At 42.5% G+C, this 25,106-nt stretch overlaps 1 protein-coding gene across 1 annotated transcript in view; it reads left to right on the top strand.

Annotated features, from left to right (window-relative positions):
- The window catches only part of CSF3R (colony stimulating factor 3 receptor), a 55,445-nt gene extending 32,829 nt beyond the window's left edge, over positions 1-22,616 (top strand). The window contains exons 10-15 of the mRNA XM_082245675.1: positions 2,642-2,743; positions 4,518-4,664; positions 7,437-7,577; positions 17,288-17,384; positions 18,427-18,505; positions 22,189-22,616. Coding sequence (XP_082101801.1) covers positions 2,642-2,743; positions 4,518-4,664; positions 7,437-7,577; positions 17,288-17,384; positions 18,427-18,505; positions 22,189-22,596 — 974 coding nt within the window. The 3' untranslated portion in view covers positions 22,597-22,616. The remainder of the gene's footprint in view (positions 1-2,641; positions 2,744-4,517; positions 4,665-7,436; positions 7,578-17,287; positions 17,385-18,426; positions 18,506-22,188) is intronic.
- The last annotated feature ends 2,490 nt before the right edge of the window (positions 22,617-25,106 follow it).

The raw sequence follows: 25,106 nt of genomic DNA, 5'->3' as shown, positions 1-25,106 counted from the left end.
AATGGAAAAAAAATCGAGTCCAAAAAAATGTGTTAAAAAAAACAAAGTCCTAACACCCCCCCACCCTGCACCCAGCCCCAACTTGCCAAGTACCTTATACCTGGAACTAAATAACATGCATTGGAAACGGAGAGGAGACCCAAAAGAGTCTCACAGGCCCCTACAGTCTGATATTACCAGTTCCAAAATGTTCAAAACAAAGTAAAGGAGACCTCCACGGGTCAACAGTGTCATATAAAAGTATGTGTGACGTCAGCGACCCTGACAGTGCCTCTCTTGACTCGGTGGGAGTGGGAGTTTTTGGTGTGACGACATATCTGCTACAAGACCTTACCTGAACATCCATGGTTTTCTTCCTATTGATTTGGAAAATCCATCTATACCATATCAAGCTGTTTTGACCCAGGTGCTATACGGCACTCTGAGTCCTACCATTCTGGTGAGCATAACATATCTCCATTCTCTGTTGGTGTTGGGATCTGCTGAACACTGTGATCACCGCCATACTGGACATCTATGTCACCTATATCACTTGGGACTGTTGATTTTATGCTTTTATATTTTCCTTTTTTAATTTGTAAACATTTGGATTATTCACTTTCACATGTTTTACCGTATTGACTTTACACTGAGTGTTCATTAGTGCTGCTCTTTTGTATTTAGTTTTCATATAAAAGTACAGTGTCTGGAGCAAAGCTCTGCTAATCTCCAAGCATCTTCTGGTAGGCATGAGCAGAGCGTAACCCTAGTAAGGCTCAGACATGGAAATCTCGGTCCAGCAAGAACACCCCAAAAATAAAAACAGACAGAAGCCCTCTCCCACCAACAGCTTGATAGAGCAACATTCTCAGGAAGGGTGTGAGGAACTACCTCCCCTTGGGGTGCCACAGGCATCCAACCATCTAGTAGCCTCAGTAGGGGTTGTTAATAAATGGGCTTTCCTTTTATCCACCACCCACAATGGGAGCATGCTATAAACCATATTGAGGTCCTTGAGGCGTTCTTCACTTGCTGATAGCTGGCCTGCTGCTTCTGAGTGGCAACAGGAAAATCAGGGTAGATGGAGATACGATAGACATTAAATTCCAGCTCAGGACCATTTCTCGCCACTTAGAATATTATTCAGGTCATGGAAATTCAGAATCTTCGCTATCATGGGAGGAGGTATTACCCCATTTGGTGGTGCCCTCTCAATGGAAAACAAATGGAAAACAAATGGGTAAAGGTACAGAGCCAACCCTCCAGAAAATCTTCAGGGTGCTCACTTCCGCGTCTTCTGGGAATACCACCAATCTGATGTTATTTTTGCGCATATGATCTGCCATGTCAGACATTTTTAGTGTATGCTAAGAAAGGGCCTTTTTTGCCACCTGCACTGCAGTATCCATGGGCCTGACAGTATCTTCCAGAAAGCTGGTATGCTGTTCTGCTGCAGCCATTCTCTCCCTTACTTTCTGGACATCTTGCTTCAGAAAAGAAAATTCCAGCTTTAGGCCCTAAATATAATCAGTTAGTGTAGACTGGCACAAGTGTATGGCAGCCATTATCTGATTGAGTGAGGGTTCAGACTCCCCCTCTCCCTCCTGCACACATCTCCCTGCCTTGTATCCAGCCTGTCCAGCGATTTCCCCCTGTACTTCATAGAAGCCCTTTGAGGCATAGGACTCACTGATCCAGGCGCAGGGGTTATGGGCTGTCCAGACTTCATAGGCTGCATGTCATGAGGCTGCTCTTCCTCTGCCTCATGGCCCCCAGCGCCATCTTGAGACCCCCACAGGAACCGGCCAGCCAACCTCCTGGTGGCTTAGGATTTGGCTCAACTCAACAAGCACCAGTGGTGTCCCTCTGTCTGTTCCCTGGCAAAAGAGGCCAATATTGAGCGTTCTGCTCACAGGATCATGTCAGGATCAGAGATTAACAAACAGGGCTCTCTCACTGCACTGCTCACATGCCCGACTACCCCAGGCAGGATTTTTTACCATAGAAGAGACATACCATACCATGTCTCTTCTACATTAAATTTCCCTCACCTGCCTGCCCACTCTGTAACACTGAGTTGCGCATACACAGCTCAGTGTAGAAATTCAGAAGTGTCGAATGACTGAACTCCCATGCATGCATGGGAGTGACGTCATTTTGGGGCGGCCAATTTACTTGGAGCTGGATCAATACCTAGAAGCCTCTGGATTAAAGAGTTCAGTGGTTGATGGGGGGCTTCAGGGATCACAGCACTGGAGAACAGGTGAGTATAGTTCCATTTTAAGGTTGGACTACTCTGCAAAAAAAATTACTCAAAACCATGGACTAGGCAGACTTTACTAAGTACTTTTAACTTTTTATCCCATTTCTTTTACTGTTGCTTATTTTCTGTTTTGTAATACCTTATCTGTAAGTTATTTCTTGCACTATTTTTATTTTAATTAAAACCATGTTTTAAATTCATTACCACCTCTGAATACTGTAATCTGAAATTAAAGAACCTTAGCATCTGTGAAAGCTAATTCTAAAACTCTTTTACATTCCTGGCAGGGTGTAGCAGTGAGTGTCACAGACATTTCTTAAAGATCAGAATTGCAAAAACAAATGTGCATAAGGAAAATAATTACACTATATAATCCTATGTCTGTGTTCTATATTGCAGACAATATTCAGCCTTATCAGATGTACACGGTGACACTGTACCCTGTGTATAATGACAGCATTGGAACATCGGTTCAAACTAATGTCTATTCCAAAGAAGCAGGTAATTTTTTTTTTTATTTGATTGTAAATGTGTTTTACAATAACAGGCAGCTGTTTTGCTTGTTAAAAAATATGTTTTTTCAAACTTTGGAGGACAGAGACAACTTTTAGTCCTTGCCAGCTAGTACAATGTCTACAAATACCAGTCCCAATTCAGATTTAAACTGAGAGGCCTAACTGTGAGTAGAAATCCTTGCCCTATTACACCCTAAATAAAAAAAGTATGTTGAGATTGGTTTGATTTTAATTTAAGCATTATTATCACATTGCTTAAAGTGATATTAAAGTTTTGGTTTTTTTTTAGTTTAAAAATAACAAAAATGTTATACTTACCTGCTCTGTGCAGTGGTTTTGCACAGAGCCGCCCCGATTCTCCTCTCCTCTTCTCGGGTCTCTCACTGGCGCTCCTGGGCCTTCCATCCTGCCGAGTGCCCCCACAGCAAGCAGCTTGCTATAGGGGAACACGAGCCAAGCCGTTGCTCTGTGTGTCCATTTAGACACAAACCTCGGCTCGGCCCTGTACCCCTCTCCTCATTGGCTTAATGACTTTGATTGACAGCAGCGGGAGCCAATGGCGCCCACTGCTGTCTCAGTCAATGAATAGCGAGAGTCCCTGGACAGCCAAAGTTCTCATGCAATGTCACTTGATCGTAAGTATTAGGGGGGCTGAGGGGAGCAGCTGCACACAGAAGGTTTTTTTCATCTTAAAGCGGAGTTCCACCCTATTTTACAACTTTGCACCTTTCGTTAGCTTAAAACAACCTGAAAAAGAATTGGATAGTTATTATTTTTTTTGTTTCACTTACCTTATTTTTTCTGAAAATTAACCTTCCTTCCACTTCCGTGGCCCCCAACGTCACTTCCTCCTTTGCATTGACTCCTGGGAGATGAGAGTCATCAATCCCTGGAGTCAATGCGCCTGCACCGGTGTCACTCGTCACTTCCGGTGCTGGCGCTTCATTCCCTGCTAAATCAATTTGAAAAGCTTCTGGGCATGCCCAAAACCAGCTGCGGGATGATGCGCCTGCACCGGAAGTGACGAGCAGGGCATTCTGGGACTCTGACATCACGGAAGTGGACACGAAGAGGGACGCTACGGCTTCAGCTGCCCACAACGCAGATGGCAGCGCTGGACAAGAAATTTTCAAGGTAAGTTTTTCTTCTTACAGGTAAGCTAAACAGGGGACAGTTCAGAGGCTTAAATGCTTAAATGCGCTAGCCCTGACTGTCCTAGGGGTATTTTTAGTTAAAAAATTTATTTTAGGGTGGAACTCCGCTTAGATGCACAGAATGCATTGAGATAAAAAACCTTCTGCCTTTAGAACCACTTTAATTCCGACAGAATATTTATCTTTTCCAATAAAGGGTAACACCAAAAAAATATATAGAACAAGAAAAAAATACAGCATATACAATTGCTACACCAACCATTTTCTGTAAAAATCAATGCAATATGGCAACCTGGAGGTGTTCTGTACTCTGTTGTACTCTATAAAGGTTAATTACTTCTAAAGAGATGCAGATCCTGCAACTTTTCTCATCAGAACACTGAAAGTGCCTTAGCTGATTATAATGAACCAGTCCCATTCAGTGTCAGAATGCACAAATCATGGCCAAACAAACAGCTAATCAGAGCAGAAACAAGTAGGAATCTGCAACAAAGTTTGTTAAAATCCTTGCATTGTACATTGAGCACCCAGAGGGGATTTTTTTTTTCTCAAAAAAAATTTGATTACTCTTTAAATATCAATTTGTAAATGTTATTGTCTCCATAGCACCTGCCTTTTCACCAGAACTCAAACCAGTCAGTGTTGATGAGTCACAAGCTGAGGTGCAGTGGGAACCGATTCCTCCTGAGAAACGCAATGGCTTTATTACCAGCTATACTGTTTTCTGGAGAGACCCCAATGGCAAAGAAGACTGTAAGCATTTCTTATGTATTCATTATACATTGTGGTAAAAAATGTTTCACCTGTTAAAACATATTTCTTAAGATTTAAACTGCTGAAGCTGATCATATGCTGACAGTAGTCCAGACATATTGACATATAACATTTTCTGAGGATACATGTAAAGAATAGGTGCACTTTAGCATATTTTTTACCCCCTCCCTCAGCACATTAATAATACTTAGCTGTAACCCCTATAACCCCAGAAAAGTACCTGAACATACACCACACAGCCTCAACAGGGCCGGACTGGGAATAAAAACCGGCCCTGGAAATAACTTCATACCAGTCCCATAGCATTATTATACCATCCCAAAAGCATAACGCCATTATTTTCTTGTTCATAAAAAGGAAAACCATGCATTTTAAAGCACATTTGAAGAGTGTATTATATATAGATAAGACAGATATGAAAGCATATAGGGCTTTAATAGAGCAAATGGTGGTTAAAAGTAGTAAAAGTGCGGACATAGTACAGGAGGTGGTCAGAGGTTGTGTGGACATGGTACAAGAGGACGTGTCAGAGGCTGCGGACATGGTACAGGAGGACATGTCAGAGGCTGTAGAAACAGTACAGAACGACATGTCAGAGGCTGCAGAAAAGGTACAGGAGGAGATGGTCAGAGGCTGAGGACATGGTACAGGAGATGTCAGAGGCTGGGGACATGGTACAGGAGGAGATGTCAGATGCTGCGGACTTGGTACAGGAGATGCAGATGCAGACATAGTACAGGAGATGTAGGGGCTGAGGACTTGGTACAGGAGATGCAGAGGCTACAGACATGGTACAGGAGGAGATGTCAGAGGCTGCGGACATGGTACAGGCGATAAAGAGGCTGCGGACATGGTACATGAGCTGTCAGAGGCTGCGGGCATGGTACAGGAAATGCAGAGGCTGCGGAAATGGTACAGGAGATGCAGAGGCTGTGAACGTGGTACAGGAGATGCAGAAGCCGCGAGCATGGTATAGGAGATGCAGGGGCTGCAGGCATAATACAGGAGATGCAGAGGCTGCGGGCATGGTACAGGAGGTGCAGAGGCTGCGGGCATGGTACAGGAGATTCAGAGGCTGTGGGAATGGTGCAGGAGATGCAGGGGCTACGATAATTGTACAGGAGATGCAGTGGCTGCAGGCATGGTACAGGAGATGCAGGAGCTGTGGGCATGGTACAGGAGATGCAGGGGCTGCGGGCACAGTACAGGAGATGCAGAGGCTGCAGACATGGTACAGGAGGAGAATTTGGAGGCATGCAGGCATTGTACAGGAGATGCACGGGCTGTGGGCATAGTATAGGATATGCAGAGGCTGTGGGAGCATGGTGCAAGAGGGAATATCAGAGGCTGCGGACATGGTATAGGAGATGCAGGGGCTGTGGGCATGGTACAGGAGATGCAGGGGCTGCAGACATGGTACAGGAGATGCAGGGGCTTTGTGGGCATGGTACAGGAGGAGATGTCAGAGGCTGCAGACATGGTACAGGAGATTCAGGGGCTGCAGGCATGGTACAGGAGATGTAGAGGCTGCGGGCATGGTACAGGAGGAGGCAGTGGGCATGGTGAAGGAGATGCAGGGGCTGCGGGTATGGTACAGAAGATGCAGGGGCTGCGGGCATGGTACAGGAGATGCAGGGGCTGAGGGTATGGTACAGGAGATAGAGGGACTGTGGGCATGGTACAGGAGATGCAGAGGCTGCAGGCATGGTACAGCAGATGTCAGAGGCTACAGAGGGGTCTTACTGGGCTGTGATGAGGCAGGTGCCAACGCCAGACAGAACACCACTGCTGCCTTACATTTAAAATTGGCGCTGCCCGGCGCTATTACGTCACAGCGCTTGTGCCCTGCCTGCCCAAAAATGGCCGAGTGTGTACGGGTTTTCCGAAGCGGCGGCGGTGCATGTGCAGATGGCACGTCGGCCTGGGCCCGGCCCAGCCACAGCCATATTTTTTACAGGCGCTGCTGCCCTCAAAGCAGCCCCAAGGCAGGCCGCCTTGCCGGCCTACCGAGAGATTTCCCGGTATCCTGGTAGGCCATTCTGGCCCTAAGCCACAATACATATAAATTGAAAGTCCATCTGCAGCCTGTGAAGCTAATAAATGGGTACTGAAGTAAAGCTAACATCTGTTGGTATTACTTTGAAGACTTTTGATGTCCTTAGACTTGTGGTTGTCAACTTATGAGCTAAATGCTGCCCTTGACTTCACCAAAGGGCTGCACATAATGTTCAATATATGTAATGCTTGAAACGATAATCAGAAACTGCAGACCTATGAGGGTCAGAGAGCGTGGACATGCTACATTTTTGGCTGGGGATATGCTACAGAAGAAAATACAAAACTGAAAACGTGTTACATGAGGCAAGTAGAGATTATTACCCTAATCAATGTGTCCTCAATAGACTGCTGAGGTCTAAGGACCGCACTTCATATACTAAAGGGCCGTACATCACATACCAAAGGGCCGCAGGTTGGGCACCAAGGCTTTAGAGAGAGGCTGTGCAGCTGCAGCACTATAGTATAATTTTTCCAAAGCACACAACATCACTGAGTTGAATCTCCCAACTCCAACTCCATTTTCATACTTCTAACTGTCATTATTTAAAATTATAGCTGTGTGCCTTTTCCATCAATGGCTGACCTATTTCTAGTGGCAGATTCACTTTTTAAGGAAAACTGTTTTTCTTACAAACACATTTATGTCTGAGATCCAAAATGGTACTAGTAAATATTTGTATTTCTTGATTCTAGTTTCAACAGTACAAGGCACAGTCACAAGATTCAAGATAAAAAATATTCTCCCCTTCACAACATACCAAGTGTTTTTAAGAAGTTCTACAGCTGGAGGCAGCGTGAATGGTACCATACTAACGGTTTATACCGCTGCTCCAGGTAAGAAAAAAGCTTTAAAAAAGATGAAGGGATACAGTGTTTGAAACTGAAAAGGAGATATAGAGAAATTTTGAATATTGTTTACAGACCATATCATTAGGTGAAGGGGGTAAAGCATATTCATTTAGAATTCAGACTGTAACAGACTAAGTAAGGAAAAAAAGTGGAAAAATTACATGACAATAATGAACAGGCAACATATGGCCCATTGATAGAACAAAATAATTCAATAATCCATGTTCATATATGTGGCAGAGTCAACTTCCGGGGCTTAGATATTCCGCTATCAAGATGGCCAATGCAGTTATATCATAGCGTGTAGCTTGTGTGTGAAGTTACAATAAAACTATTTCTAATGCTTCTCCGCATTATGTAGATGTTTGTGTAAAATGCTGGACCTTCCAGTTCTCCAAATGACACAGATGGTCAGGTAATATTCTGGCCATTCCATGCATGATCAACCATGTAAAAAACTAGATACTGGTCTAGGTTAGGTTTAAACTTACACTAATCAGACTGTTTTGTTGTCTTTTAGTGTTAGTAGAACATAGTTGTATTTGTGGTAGTGCTTTGCTGTGTGTACATCTTTATGACACACAAGGGGATGGATCAATATGGGCCAATGTTTGAGTTTCTCATGATATATGGACACTGTTGTCAGTTGCTTTATACCATGCAAGAGTAAGAGCAACATAACTACTAAAGAATCAATTTTTAAAAATCTAGGTGCCAGAAAAGCATTTTCAGGGAAGATAGGCATCCAATAATACTATCAAGAATAAAAAAAATGTTCACTCCATCAGCAATTTGTTTTTACAGGATTTGCTGAGCATAGCAAATCAATATTTGGGGGCATGCCTAATGGTGTGTCAAGTCATCTTTATGTAACTGCAGCATTTAGAAAATGTAAAAAAAATAGCAATGTGCAGTAATAATTTAAAAACATACAAATACATATTTACTGTATATATATATATATATATATATATATATATATATATTGTGGGGACTCAGCTCGGTGGTAGGCGTATGGGTGACCCCTTTGGGGGGGTCGGCACACAGGGAGATAGCCGAGGAGTGGTTGAAAACAATAGTTTTTGGTTTATTCTTCAAACACGTGCATGCAGCAAAAACATCAAAATAAAATAAAACACAAAATAAATCCTTGCCTCTGTGGGCGGCTACCTTCTCACAGCTGGAACCTGCCTAAGAAGTCTTCCCAACCTACTGTTGGGCCGACACTGCTGATCCTACAGCAGACACTCAAATGTCCATTTGTTTGCTTTTCACACAGCACAAACATTGTCCATTGAACATGTCCCTTTGTTTTCTTTCACACAGAAACACTTCGTCTTCTCACCTTTGAGACGTCTTCACTCGTTTTTACCCTCCTGAGCGCACACCGCTTCAGGAGGTCTTCCCCATGCTCACTCAGCTTTCAGGGGGCACACAGGACTGTCCTCTACCCACATGGCGTCAGGATGCAGCCGTTTGTCTGCCTTCCTCTCCCAGCCCACACGGCGACAGGAGGCAGCACTCAATAGATTTTCTCTGGACAAATTATAGAGGCCTTGATCTCCTCATTCTGAACAGCTGAAGGCCTTTCAACTTCTTTACACCTTCCTGCTGCCTTTGGCAGCCGACACCCTATAATAATTAGTGAACTTTTCAAAGCAGGTCGGAATGTGTCTCCTCTCAGTGACTACATTCCCAGATTTACCTGACTTCCTGTCACATACCCCCCCCTCTTGTTTCAACCCTAGGGTTGGGACACATATTTCCAGGCACGCATGTGTCAGGCACTGCTGACTCACTGATAAGCCTCCTATTATCCTCAAGCTTCCGGATGAAACTGTTTTGTCATCTTCATTGACGGATTTCTCATAAATGCCACACAGTTTGTCTCTCATCTCATATACACATTCTTCAACTGCATTTTTGGCATCATTTTGCTCCTTCTCGTTTCTGTCATCTTCATTGACAGCTTTCTCATAAATGTCAGACAGCTTGTCCCTCATAACCGTCTGTCCAATCCACCATGGAGGACCGTGATCCATAGGCAACTCAATTGGGCTAGTCTTAATGTCTTCAACATTCTTAAGACGCCTCTCTCTGCAATCCATAAATGTTTTCCACAAAACTTTGAGAACCTTTGCTTCACTAAGCTTTGTTCCAAGTAGGGACTCTTGACATCCCTCTGTGACTTGAGTTGCCTCTCCATACAGCTGTACACAATCATTGACTTTTTGTTGTAAAAGGGAATGATCTTCCTTCTTGAGCTTTGCTTGCTCTAAGATGCTGTGCAGAGGATTTTCCAATTGAGACAACAGGCTGTCACACATTTCTTCAAAGTGACCCCTGTTCCTTTTCCCATCAATATCATTCACCAAACATTTCATATTCATAGGCAGATCTGAAGCATTTGCACTCATCAACTTCTTAAACTTTTCGCCCTCCTGAGCGAGTCGCAGTAAAGGCCTACTATTTGATTTGATATTCAGTTTATATTTCTTGCCAAACTCTTCACAGAAGTAGCCAACCAGAACATCATCAACTTTCCTTCCACCAACATAGGGGTTAAAGGCAACAACACAGTTGAACCCAGCAATCTGGGTGGTATCCATTATAGACCTCCTCTCTGCATCAGTGAAGAAGCATGGAACTGCAACACATTCTTTTACAGGTTTCTTCAATGCACTTTCTGCTGAACTATTTGACCGCTCAAGGTCACCTAGTTCCTTTTCTCTATCTGAATTCCACATGGAATGTATCTCAAGATCACGATCAAACTTCTGCCACCCGTCTTTCACCAGTTCCATTTTGGAAACACTCCCTGAAAGGCACTTATTCATTTGCTTCACGTTTTCACCAACAGCCTTAGTTTTCCCCACTAGGTTTTCAGCCTGAACTGAGAAATCATCACATTTCTTACTCAGCTCCTTTGTTTGCTGAAGTTCTAATGATACATTTTCCAATGCTTGAAGTTTTTGAAGGAACGGTTTATTCCAAAGGGGTGATTCAAGCCACATGTCATCACATTTCTGAGGCTCATTTAGGACAGACCCCAAAACACTGATCCTTTTAAAAACTGCATCAGGCACACTATCCCCTCTTTGGGACAGATCCTCTGTTGCCTGGAATTCCTCTTCCAGTTCCTGCAACGGAATCTTCATCTCTTCTACTTGCTGTTCTAAGGCTCGCTTAGACTTTTCTAGCTCCTGAACGCTTTTCACAACATCATCCTTGGAGCGGACCAATTCTTCCATTTCTGTACGCAGCTGTTTGTCAACACTTTCTAGTTCAGCCTTACACTCTAGAGCTTCCTCCAAAGAGCGAGCCAAGAACAGGGCTTTGCTCTCGTTATCACGCACCTCCGTTTCTGCACGTGCGCGTTCTTCTGCATATTTTGCAGACACAGTCTTCTCTTCACCAAGCATCTGATCAAACTTCTTTTTCACATCTTCAACACACTGTAATGAACCAACGCTTTCTTCCATGCGTTTTTTCATATCCGCTATCTGAGCTTGCAATGTTGCGACTTGCTCTGATAGGTTTTTCTTTTCTTCCGCCTCCTCTTTTAATTGTTCCAGGAAGCCATTTTTCTCATCTTCCATTTGTTTGAGCTTTGTGCTAAAACTCAGCCTTTTACACCTCTCTTCCTGTAAGAGTTCCTGCGTGTCTTGCAGCTGCGATTCCAAGATAGAAAAATCTTCCGCAATTTCTCTAGATTTGCTGTCTGCTTGAAAAAGCTGATTTGTAACATTGTCCAACTCAACCTGCAGTCGGTTTGCCTTCTCTGACAGCTTAGCACACAATCGGTCACCTTCTGACATCTTGACTTCCGATTCCAGAAGCTGTGCCTCTACTTTTTCCCTCTTATGTTCACAATCTCCTTTTCCCTGCATAAGAGCCTTCACCTCATTGGCTAGTTTCTGGGAATGAGACTGTAATTCTGCCACACAGGCTTCTTTCTCCTTTAACTGCTGCTGGAAACGTTGGGCTTCACCTTTCCAACTTTCACAGTCTGCACGTAATTCATCTACCACATTGCTCAAAGTGGTGAGCTCATACACAGTACTCAGTAATTTAGCCTCTCTTTCACTTTTCTCGTTGTCGCTGAGAGACAATGTCGTTTTCAGAGCGACATTCTGTTCCTGCGACTCCTGCAGGTCTATTTTTGTAACTTCCAAACACTGAAGACTTTTTTCCAGCTGATTACGCAACTCCAACATTTCACACATGCTTTGCTTCTGCAAAGTCTGAATTTCAATTTCCTTTTCCATGAGGATGGTATCTTTCTCCTTTATAGTGTCTTGACGTTTTTGCAACTCGACCAAAAGAAGAGCAGTGGTTTCTTCCCACTGTGACACATGAGACTTGAGTAGTTCATTCGTTTCCTGCAAGTTTCTATGCTCCATCTTAAGCAATTCCAAGGCTTGTTCCTTTTCTTCCATTTTCCGTTGCAAGGCATCCAACTCAGCCCTGCACACATACTCGGTTTCTTCCAAACCGATGGCCTCCATTGGCTGCTGGCGTCTCTGTTTCCAGCCTGCCATGCTCTCTTGGTGAGCCTTTTGTTGAGCTGCAAAGCTCTGCTGAAAATCCGCATTTGCCTGCTGTTGAGCTGCATTTGCCTGCTGTTGAGCTGTATTTGATATAATCAGTTGTTTCAACATCTCCTCCATTTTGAGTTTACTTTTCATCTGAGCACACTGCGTCTCCATAGCAGTTTCATCAGTGTTGCTAGGGACAACAACCTTCCTCTTTAGTAGACTCTCTTTAGGCATGGATGGGGCTGGTTCAGACGGTAACATCCCCTCCATCCATAGAATCCGGTCTCTCATTTCATCTATCTTTGCATTCTTCAGGCGTTTTGAACGCCCCATCTTCAATAACTCCACAAACAAATTTTTCACAGTCCAGCAAAAAATTTTCAGACCACTGTCTCTTTAACACATGTAGTTTTTCTCTCTCTTGCAAGATCTCTTTTCCTGCACACACAGTTTGTGCAGTCACTTGCACCAGACACAACAAAGTTCATCAAATAATTTTGAGACCGCTGTCTCTTTAAAACACTTTTTTTTTTTTTTTGTTTTCTGTCAGGATCTTCTCTCCTGCACACATAGATTGTGCAATCTCATGCACCAGATAAAGTTCATCAAACATTTGCACTTCCTTGCAGGGATCTCTGCTTATGCCCACTGCATACCTCCACCATATGTGGGGACTCAGCTCGGTGGTAGGCGTATGGGTGACCCCTTTGGGGGGGTCGGCACACAGGGAGATAGCCGAGGAGTGGTTGAAAACAATAGTTTTTGGTTTATTCTTCAAACACGTGCATGCAGCAAAAACATCAAAATAAAATAAAACACAAAATAAATCCTTGCCTCTGTGGGCGGCTACCTTCTCACAGCTGGAACCTGCCTAAGAAGTCTTCCCAACCTACTGTTGGGCCGACACTGCTGATCCTACAGCAGACACTCAAATGTCCATTTGTTTGCTTTTCACACAGCACAAACATTGTCCATTGAACATGTCCCTTTGTTTTCTTTCACACAGAAACACTTCGTCTTCTCACCTTTGAGACGTCTTCACTCGTTTTTACCCTCCTGAGCGCACACCGCTTCAGGAGGTCTTCCCCATGCTCACTCAGCTTTCAGGGGGCACACAGGACTGTCCTCTACCCACATGGCGTCAGGATGCAGCCGTTTGTCTGCCTTCCTCTCCCAGCCCACACGGCGACAGGAGGCAGCACTCAATAGATTTTCTCTGGACAAATTATAGAGGCCTTGATCTCCTCATTCTGAACAGCTGAAGGCCTTTCAACTTCTTTACACCTTCCTGCTGCCTTTGGCAGCCGACACCCTATAATAATTAGTGAACTTTTCAAAGCAGGTCGGAATGTGTCTCCTCTCAGTGACTACATTCCCAGATTTACCTGACTTCCTGTCACAATATATATATATATACAACCTCAGAATCGAGGCTCATTTGATTTGGCCAAATTCAAATGTTTGAAAATAAAAACCTTCTGCACCTGATTGAACTCAGGAAAGTGCAAATAATGATTCTGCATTCTGAATCTTCCGTTAAAACATGGCAGATGTGTGCAGAATGTAAATGATTGACAGGAATGGAAATGTTTAGTGTTTCTGCTAGTTTAAGATGCCATATGGATGATGTTCCTAACAAATGTAATGTTCAGTACTTTAGAAATATGGCACATTTGGTAATGAACAATTGCAAAATCCAAACATTGCCGAATGATGGTTATAGTCTCTCGATGAGGCAAATGCACAGGTGAATGTGAGCATGATAAATTAAATAATTCCCTTTACAGTTAAAAAAAAATCAGCTAATGATTATTGAATCTGAAATTCACTGCTTTACAGATATGTCCCTTAGAACTGATTTAAACGATTGGGACCTATCTCTCCCACCAATAAAAACAATGGGGCACTATTCATCTCACTAATACCAATGATGGGGCATTGTTCCTCCTCACACTGATCACAGGGCTATATAATTTATTTAAATTAAAAAAAACTGCAGCGCGCACATCTCAAATACCCCAAAAAAGGTGAAAAAACAGAGTGCTCAGGAGGATAAATGGAATAATAAATAATATACACCAATGTAAAAATGCAGTAGAACAATAACTCACAGACTGTGTACAAATTACAGTGATAAATGATGTATTGGTCACAGGTACCCAGGCACTATACAATTGACAGCTGAGCTACACAGAAAAATTCCAATGCTGCTGGGTGGCCAGAGGGGGAGCTCCAGAGCATGCAAAAGATAAACAGAGAGAAACAAGTGCAAAAGATAATGATGTAGTATGGTTAAAGAAAGAAGTAAACCCTCCTCTGCAACTTGTACCTATAGGTAAGCCTATATTAGGGCTTACCTATAGGTACTGTAAATATCTCCTAAACATGCACCGTTTAGGAGATATTTAATTTGCATGCAGCCAGTGACATCACTGGTGCATGCGCTCTGAAGGAACAGCCGCTTGTGCCGTTCCTTCAGAGCCCCGTGCCGTTACCGTCGGCTCCTGCCGGATGCCGCAAGCCCGGAAGAAGAGCAACAGAACATGTCGCCCATGAGACAGGTAAGCGGTCGGGACTGCGGGGCTTCGTTCTTAGGTAAGTATTTTCATACTAGCTCATTATGTGTTTTTCTTTCAGGTGTTTGTTTTTTTAAAAAAAAAAATTCGGAGGTTTACAACCTCTTTAACTACTTTCTGACCGTATACTGTGGCAAGGCGGCTCTACTGATCATTCGGGAAACAAGGCAGACTGCCGCCCTGTCAGCGAGGGAGGTAGTGATCCTGTGTTTCTGCAAAGCAGGAACACAGATCTCTGCCTTCCCATAGTACAAGCATCTCTGACACAATAACCAAGCACATTTTAGGCACACAGTTAACCCTTTGATCGTCCCTGATGGTAACCCCTTCCCATCATTAATACAGTGACAGTGTATATTTTTAGCACTGATCACTGTATTGGTGTCATTGGTTCCCAAAAAAGTGTCATAAGTATCACTTAGTGTCCGATTTGTCTGCCGCAATGTCACAGCCCTGCAATAATTTGCTGATAGCTGCCATTACTAGTATAAAAAAAAAAAAAAAATTCCATAAATACTGTATATCCCATAGCTTGTAGACCTACAACTTTTAAGTAAACCAATCAATATATGCTTATAGGATTTTGTTTTTTAAAAAATATGTAGCAGAATACATATTGGCCTAAATTTATGAAGAAATTAGATTTTTTACATTTTTTTATTGGATGTGTTTTATAGCAGAAATTAAAAAATTGTGTTTTTTTTTTTGTTTTTTTTTTAAATTGTTAGTCTTTTTTGGTTTATAGCCTAAAAAATAAAAACTGCAGAGGTGATCAAATACCACCAAAAAAAAGCTCTATTTGTGGTAAAAGGGTATCAATTTTATTTGGGTAAAGCGTCACACAACTGTGCAATTGTCTGTTAAAGTAACACTGTGTCATATCAAAAAAAATGGCCTGGTCATGAAGGAGGAAGTAAACCTTCCGGAGCTGAAGTGGTTAAAAACATAGTGTTTATTATAAAAAAACAAATAATATGCACTCACAAATACAGTCGAGGGGTAAGGCAGATAACCAGATAAGGTGCTGAAGAAAGAGGAAACCCCTCAGAAATGCGCCCCGACCCTCGACACCACTCCATCAGCATTTTTTCCTGGCAGGCACACTTCCATTGACAAGTGGCTTCCCTCCTCATGCAGCTCGGTAGCCTCAGCTCTTACAGAATGTCCATCCTGCTCCATCCCGGCAAGGTTTCCCAATCTCCAGTATCTGCAACGTTTGTTTGGTCCTTTCTCCCAAAGTGGTTACAGTATGTGCCTTGCCCCTCGACTGTATTTGTTTTTTCATAATAAATACTCTGTTTTTCAACACACTACACTATTAGCCTTTGTGCTGGTTTCTCTCTGTTTATCCTATGTAATTTATTTACATCCACTGACCACCAAGCCTGAGACATTGTCTACTCCACCTGATGGTAGGGAATTTTGTACTCCGACTTGCCACAGTCTGGTCCCCTTAACATCCGAAGGAAAGTAAAGTGGCTTTTTGTTTATGTAGCACTGCCCCCTAGAAGGCTGCTGAGAATTGCACTTTCTGGATTCCCCTGGGTTACCCATAGCAACAGTCTGTAGAAACGTATCACTTTAGACACTTGGCTCAGACAATGAACAGTCCAGGGGATTTGGTTTTTATGTTTTATTTTAGAACTGGGATGGGAGAAGGGATGAGTGGGATACTACAACTATGAATTATGCACAAATCTTGAGGATCACTGACTGTAGTGTGGGCGGCAAGGCCACTGCTTCACCTTGCCACTGAAGTGAAGTAAAAGAATATGATCCTGATTTAGTTCCTCTTCAGGATCCTAACTTGGCAACCCCTTTCTCACTTGCTGTGTGTGCTAGCCCGTGTCCACTTATTCTCCACTGGATTGGTCCCTTTCCTGGGCAGACCCCTGGCTTTTCGGTACTCATGGACACTGTTTTACCCAAGTATCCACTGGACCTCCTGGCTCAGCACCACACTTCTGGCTCACTAGGCCGGCCGCCTGTGACCACCTTCCATACAGACAGGAGGAGAGACAGCCATCACCCTCCTCCTGGGACCTGGCTTCCCGTCCAAAGACCCCCTGTCACATGTGCCCTTGGCATTTATAACATACAACAGGATGCACTACTGTTGTGCCAACCCACTGGGATAGTCAAAAAAGCCTGTGTGTCACTGGCTGGATTTCCTCCACTGTCCAACAGGCTCCCCTATTGGATACAGTGGGGACACCCCCTCAGACCAGATGAATCATACATGGACACATGCAACAGGCCTAACTACTGATCAGGCTCCCCTGATAAGCAGATGGAGCATACTATGGTTTACCTGCTGCTCCCCTGATAAGCAGATGGAGCACACTATTTACCCTAACTAGCACCTATCTAGGAGGGTGCTACATTTATAAAGTTTGAAGACCTCTGTCTTAGACATAAAAAGAATTCACTGTCCGATTTATGCTCAATAACTACAAACTTGATGCATGTTTCTGCTGCAGTAGGTTGCTACAATTAATTGCACTTTGCATCACGCTATTAAAAATACGTTTTAAGATATATCATCTGTTTCCTTTATTCTGAATCTCTTATTCTCCTCCAGGTAAATCAGACAACACTTTATTGCTCCTGGTTCTAGCTCCGTTTTTATTTCTGGTGACCATTCTTGTGTTTATCATCTGCATAATGAAACATGAAAGGTAAATTCTGGTTTAAGCTGTTAGATTCTGAGACTGACAATTCCTACTTGTTGATGCACCTTCTTCATAGAACTTCTCTCCTTAAATTATGTCTTCATCTCTTTTCTTGTCCTTGTGAGAAATTATAATATTTCCAACTAATAACAACTAATAACATAATTAACGTGTGGTCATTTTTATTTTATTTTGTTACCCTCGGCTGCCCACCTGTGGACATGGATGGCCAAACTTAGTCAATAAACAAGGGTTAAGTCCATTTAGGGGATGTTGAGGAGTTTGAAAACTCGCTATTCAGAAAACACAAAACCATCACACCTGTTTTTTGTTAGTTAGTCTATACAGTGAAAGACCACAAGTGAATATAAAGTTTAAATAGCTGGACAAGGATACATTATCTACAACTGGGTAGCAAACAAGTGTTGGGCCTATATGTGTATATTAAAAACTCCTCCAACGCCATCAAGATTAATAGCACAATTACCGGTCCCTTCGCTCATGCCAGAATGCTAGATGTAAACCTGGACTTTGACCTTTCATTTGGGCCACACATCCAATCATTGTCCAAGTCTTGCTGACTTAACCTCCAAAACATTTCCTGAATTTGCCTATTCTCAACAAACGACACCACAAAAGGTACTCATTTAATCTCTTGTTATAACTATTGCAACCCCATTCTCATTGGCCCCCCTTCAGTCTACCCTCTTCCCAAGACCTACTGTTCTCTAGTTCCCTTGTTACCTCCTGTCAAGAAAACCTGCAGAACTTCTTCAGAGCCTGCCTCATACTCTAGAACTCCCTACCCCAATCTGTCTATCTCCTACTGTCTACATTCAGGACTCAGGAGATCGTACATGACTACATTCCTCTTAGATATTACATTTTGTTTCAATTCAAGCATTGATTCAATTATTACTCATATGTCTCCTTTGTTCAAGGTCAGCTTGGATATATTGTTTCTATACTTTATCTTGTGGCGTGGTATTTCACAAAAATGTCATCATCTATGCCTCCTTTACCAGTAATGATTTTTTTGCTTTGACAGAATGAAGAATCAACTCTGGCCTATAGTTCCAGATCCAGCAAAAAGCCGAATGGGCAAATGGACCTCTTTCACGGAAGAGGTAATGTAATCTTTACACTGCACTGACCAATGTCAATGTACATATTTTACATTGAGTAGTAAAACTAGGAACTTTGGGCCCGAGGCTGCATCATGCTAGAGCCATGACACCCTCCTAGATACATACACCCCACACCGCACCACTGAAAGAGATCTTCTGGCCACAGACTATTAGGCCTTGTGACTGTTAGACCATGGTGCAGAGAGGTCAGATTTTCTGCACACGTTTTGCAAGGACTCTAAAAAAACTATGGTTCTTTATGTGCCCTGTTTACACCACAAAGTGCAGATTTTTTCTGATATGGCATCGACATTGGTGTGAACAGGGGACATAACTGACACGCATGAAAACTGATGTCAACGCGCATAAAAACTCACTGAAATGCACATGAAAACTGATGTAAACTGATGTGAAACTGATGTAAACTGTGTCTGCAAGTGAAATCTGTGCGGTTTTCTCATCAGTTTTCATGTACATATAGTGTCTATGAGCCCCTAATCTTGTGCTTGCGGTGCCTTGCAGTTCGCTATGAGAAAAGCTGTTATTTGTTAGTCTTTTGCTTGTGGTGCCTTGCAGTTCGCTATATAAAAAGCTGTTATCTGTTATACATAACGCTAAAAATATATGTAGCACCCTCCTAGATAGGTGCTAGGTAAAGGCATCTAATGCTCTTGCTGCTTATCAGGGGAGCCTGATCTTTAGTTAGGCCTGCTCTCTATGATCAGTGTGTATTCCTCTGGTTTGAGGGTGTGTCTCCACTGTGTCCAATGGGGAGGCCTGTTGCACAGTGAAGGAAACCTGGCCAATGACACATAAGCTTTTGTAACTGTCCCAGTGGGTTAGCACCTGGAGAGGTGCATCATGGGATTGGTGATAAAAGCGGGGAGCGCATGAGGCAGGGTGTCTTTTGGCAGGAGCAAATTTCCAGGAGAAGGTGGACGACTGTCTCTCCTCCTGTAAGTGTGAGGAAGGTGGTTCAGGTGGTCGGCCTAGTGAACCAGGTGTGTGGAGCTGAGCTGCAGAGGATCCAGAGCGTTGACAAGTGGAGCTGCTGGCAGAGACTGTTGGGAAAAACAGTATCGTGAGTAACAGGAGTTCTGCCTAAGAGTCTGGCTAAGAGAAGGGACCACTCCAGAGAAGTCAGGGGATCAAGGAGTTAGCTCACACAGCAAGTTTATCAGTAAAAGGGGGGCCGTGTAGTTGACCCAGAAGAATAGAAACAAAGGGGTGCCAGGAAGGGCCCTGAAGTTGTTCAGCAGTACAGTGCAGATTACCTCAGAAAGCTCATTCACTTATACTTCACAGCTAAGGGCAAAGTGAGGCAGCGGCCTAGCCGTGACTAGTGTTATTCAGAGTTACTCAGCATTTCAAGTCGTCCCAGCCAATTGTGCATAGTTGTATAAAGTTGGAGTAGCCCACTCATTCCCTTCTCCTATCCAAGTTCCAAATAAAAACACAAAAACCAAAGCTACTGGACTGTTTCCTGACTGAGCTAAAACACTTGGGAAAATGTCAAACTGTCATGTTGTTGCTAATGGTAACCCAGGGGAACCCATAACCAGCAGCTCCCATGGGAGTAGTGCTACGTATATGAACAACAATATTAAAGCGGAGTTCCACCCAAAAGTGGAACTTCCGCTTTAGGTATTCTAACCCCCTGACATGCCACATTTGGCATGTCATTTTTTTGGGGGGGGAGTGGGTACCTAGTTTTGACAGGTACCCGCTCCCACTTCCGCTCGGAGCGCCACGGCGCCCTGAGCGGAAGTTCTCCTCTCCCCCTCCCTCTCTGCAATCTTCTGGGACATGTCAGAGGTCCCAGAAGATTGCCGGCCAATCAAGACGCGCAGCGCGACTCGCGCATGCGCAGTGGGTACCCGGCTGTGAAGCCGCAAACTGTCACAGCCGGGTAACCACAGCAGTGATGTTGGCGCCGAGGGAGAGGATCGAGGCTTCGGGCGGCCGTATCGCTGGACCGTTGGACAGGTGAGTGAAATGGCTGGAACTCCGCTTTAAGTGAATCCGTTGTGTAAATGAACAACAAAGTGAAATAAAGTCCATGCTTTATTTTACTTTGTTGTTTATTTTGTTGTTTATTTGCACACCGGATTCACTTAATATTGTTGTTCATATATTTTTTGCGCTACACATCTTTTTGAAGACTGTTTATAAGTTGGGTATATTCACTAGCTGTGTTAGCTGCCACTTTACCACAGCACAGAGATACACCTTTTAATTTCTGTTAATTATTATACAGTACCTCACAAAAATATTTCACAATACTGCAAAGCAATTTTCTAATATTTTACTATTTTTTTTTTTTTGTTCGCAAAATACAGTTTTTACATGTGTTTTTTTTTTTTTTTTTAAGTGTCATAAAACATAGGAGTTTTTTTAATTGACATGAAGTAGGAGAAAACATGGTAAAAAGTGCTATATTTAAGTCTATGCTATGTGCAGTGCAAACAGGGGGTGCGACAATAAATAAGAGAGCTTCCACTAATGCAGATTGTGAAGCCATTTGCAGATGCTTCTAAGTGGACAGGAAAAGTAGAGAAATGCTATGAGGAACAGGCCATAAAGGTGAACATAGCTAAACAAAGGGAAGAGATGGAAATCTCTGTCAGTAGGCATAACTAAAAAAATAAATGCAGCCCTATAGTACCAAGTCTGCTACGATTCATAGACATAAACAAAGGGGGAGATTTACTAAAACTTGTGCACACAGAATCTGGTGCAGCTGTGCATAGTAACCAATCAGCTTCTAGGTTTTAGGCTCTGTGCACACTTGCGCGACTTGTCATGCAATTTTTGACATCAAAGTTGTAAAACAAGTCGTTCACCATGTTTTCCAATGACAACCATTCATATATGCATGACTTAAAGTTGTAGCATCTTCAAAGTAGTTAATGCACTACTTTGGTCCAGCTTTCATGCAACTTGAGGGCCATAGACTTCAATGTTAACTCTCAGAAGTTGCGTGAAAGTTGTACCTGAATGTTATAGAATGCAACAGTTGTGCAACAGTTGTTCATTTTAAGTGCCGGTTCACACTAGTATGACTTGTCAGGCGACTTGTCAGGCAACCTGACAAGTCGCGGTCCGTCGCAGTCTGTTGTGTAATACAGGAACGGTTCTAATAGGAGCGACACAAGTCGCTCCGACTTAGAAAAAGGGTCCTGTACTACTTCGTGGCGACCTGGAGCGACTTGCATAGACATTCATTTTATGAAGTCCATGCAAGTCGCGCCGAAGTCGCGCTGCACACGACTTCACAGGTCACCCCCTAAGTCGGATCGCCATAGTGTGAACCGGCTCTCACTGGTCAAAGTCGTATCTAAGTTGCGTCAAAGTTGCATCAATGTTGCACCAAAGTTGCACTCCATAGTCGGTGCAACTTTGGAGTCTCACAAGTGTGAATGGAGCCTGATTGCCAAGGCCTACTTGAACAAGCTAAAGTTAAAATCTAATCGGTTACCATGCACAGCTGCACCAGATTCTGGGTGCACAAATTTGAGTAAATTTGCCCCAAAGTCCCTGCCACCATACGATATCCACTCCTGAGTACATTGAAATATGAATATAGCTTAACATTACAATTTCTACCTATCTATAATACAAATGAAAACTACTCATTATTTTTCTACTTTACTAAAGAATTTCTTAAATGTTTCTCTTTCTAGATGCCTAGGTTAATGGTTAACCCCACTGATAGTTCTCAGTTCCCAACAAGTGATATATCCATTGTGGAGGGATTTCAAGGCAAGAAACCAGTCACTGAAAATCATACTAAAGAGACACCTGTGACCAATACAAATGAAAGAAATAATTGGAGGTCTTATGTCAATACGGACACTGTTCAGTATGCTCAGGTGATCACTGGAGGCTACTGTGAGCAAAGTCCTCCAACCTCTATCTATGTGAGGTCTGATTCCACACAACCACTCTTGTGTGACGTGTCTCCAAGTCCCCAAAACTATGAGAACATGTGGTTTCACAGCCAACACCAAGAAGACAGTGTGTTCTTGGTGGAAGAAGAAAACGTGATGGATTTCCCTCTTCTCCATGCTTTAGAGATGATGAAAGAATAATGAAAGCTTTAATTCGTTTAACTGAGCGATTCCGATGTTGTTATATTGAAAATGCATTAAAAAAAAACTGCATATGTAGTCTTATCACCTAATTATGCATTATACAGTATAGCACATTGTGCTCATGGCTCATCAAAATATATCTGATATATGCTATATGTAAGCCAACTCATAGACTTGGTTTGTGTGAAAAAGCAGAAATGGGAAGCAGAGTTAGTGCATGTCATGGTCAAATATGGCTGCCACATGTACATGCATGATTACAAACTATAAATAGAAGGAAGGGTTTTATGGGATAGCAGGCAGGACTTTATTCTATACATTTAAATAACTTAAACTAAAATAAAAGAGACTGACAACACCATTTGGAAAAATAAAGGCCGCGGCCGTTTTAATACTTGTATTAAAATTTGTTAACATAAACTCAATAACTTTAACCCGATCACTGAGATCCAGGTTACCAACAAATTATCATATCAAAAAGCAAATTATCCAAGCATACTCATCCCAATAACAGGGGATAAACTACAAGAAAAAGTCCCTCTTTGCACCACGCAAAGATGACCCAACAAGTATAAACTGGCCGCGACAGCCAAGGGGAGGGGAGGGGGGGGGAACAAAACTTTCAACTTGACACGACGTTCTTCCTGAGGTAAGTGGTGCTTCAGGAGCTGAGCCCCCCTTTAAATAGATCCTGGGCAGGCTCAAAGGCGGGAGAAAAACAAGAAGAAACCAGTTTGAATGTTATTCTTCCTAGCTACAGAATAAGCCCCACAGTGATTGGGGCTTATTCTGACCATACACTGGCTAGCCCACCTAAATCTGCCTAGTAACCTATTGATATGACTAAAAGATGCTTATTTTTTTTCAAAAAAGCCTGCCGCCATCCCATCTAGAAAAAGGGGTTATTTGAAACCCCTTTTTCTTTACATTTTAAACATTAAAGCATATTGATACATTTTTTTGCATTAAAACCCTTTCTACACCCTTTCCTTCCCTTTAAAGCAAACACCAGCCACAGGCAAAAAGGCTGGAGGCCATAACCTTCTCCTGACTAGTTAGTAGCTAAAATGTGATTGCAATGAAGAAGTCATTCTCTTAAAATGAGTTATAGGACTGTAGGATTAGTAAGTTGGGTAAGTATCAGGATTTGTAAGATGATGACACCCATTGTGGTGCTCTAAGGCTAATATGACAGATTCCTGGTGTAATATTGCTGTAAATATTAAAACAGGAGTGTGTTAATACGGGTGGATACAAAACCAAATACAACAGCAAATCTGTGCAAAATTTAGCAGTAATTAGCATGACCATACTATGGATTTTTTTTTAGATAACTATTACTTTTATTTTGCAAATATGCTGATTATGGCACAAAACAATGAGGCTGGGTTCACACTTGTGCAAACACAGACATCGCATGTGATTCGCACTGCAATGCTGTGCAGATTGCAGGTGATGTCTGTGCAATGCGAATTCAGCCATACAGTTTGCATTGCATTCGGACCAAAACGGTACAGGACCCTTTTTTTGGTTCGCATTGGAATCGGATTGCATGGGTGTTCACACCCATGCAATCTGATTCCTGTACCGTTTTAAAGTTAGCACAGCGATCTGCGAACCAATCTGTGGGTGCCATTACCTTCTATTGACACCCGCAGCGGTTCCCAGAGTGCAGTGTGAACTGTTCGCAAGTTAGATGCGATGAGGGTACCTGCACTGGAATCACGGTGGTTCCCGCATCGCATATGTGGGAACCCAGTCTAAAAGCTTTTTTTTTTTAGTTAAAATTGTAGTAAGCTCAAATACGATACATTTTGAAATATAATGCTAGCATAAAATAAACATTTGCTTGAGATAAGTATTTTATTCATAAATAAAGAATATATAATGTATTAGGTTTAACAGCACTTTTTTTAATAAGAAAACAAGAGAAAATGTAAGTTGAAATACATCAATATTTTTCTGATAAAGATATACCTCAAATAATATAAAGCTAAATAAACATATTAGACAATACAAAAAGCAGGTAAGGTACCTCTTAATCCTTAACCGGTGAAATTTAGCAGTTTTGGTGGAAGATGTTCCTTTGTCATTGCAGAGCACTGAAATACTAAGAAATTAGAAAATGGCCAAAAATCTTAACTTTTCAAAGATTTGAGATTATTCTTTATAAGTATAATAACCAATTATTTATATATTATACAAGGTAACACATATAGATTACAATTTCTGAATGCAGTGCAACTACATTCAGAAGGAGCTTTCAAAATTATTTAAAGCGTTATTAAACCCAAAACCAAAAGTGTAATATATTACAGTTTACTAATCATTAGATGTGGTGGCTACATTAGTTGTGTTTTTTTCCCTCTGTTTTCACCGGGGATTCTGGCCAATAACACACCTTCCGTATGAGTGCCCCCATTTTGGATGAATGAGCACAGGGCCAACTTTGGACAGCAGAATTATTAATCTTGGGGGGAGGTGAGTGTAAGATGTACTAGCAGATT

Source organism: Pelophylax lessonae, assembly GCF_965119305.1.
Source record: "Pelophylax lessonae genome assembly, chromosome: 2".
NCBI lineage: Eukaryota > Metazoa > Chordata > Amphibia > Anura > Ranidae > Pelophylax > Pelophylax lessonae.
This window is presented reverse-complemented; position numbering and strand designations above follow the sequence as displayed.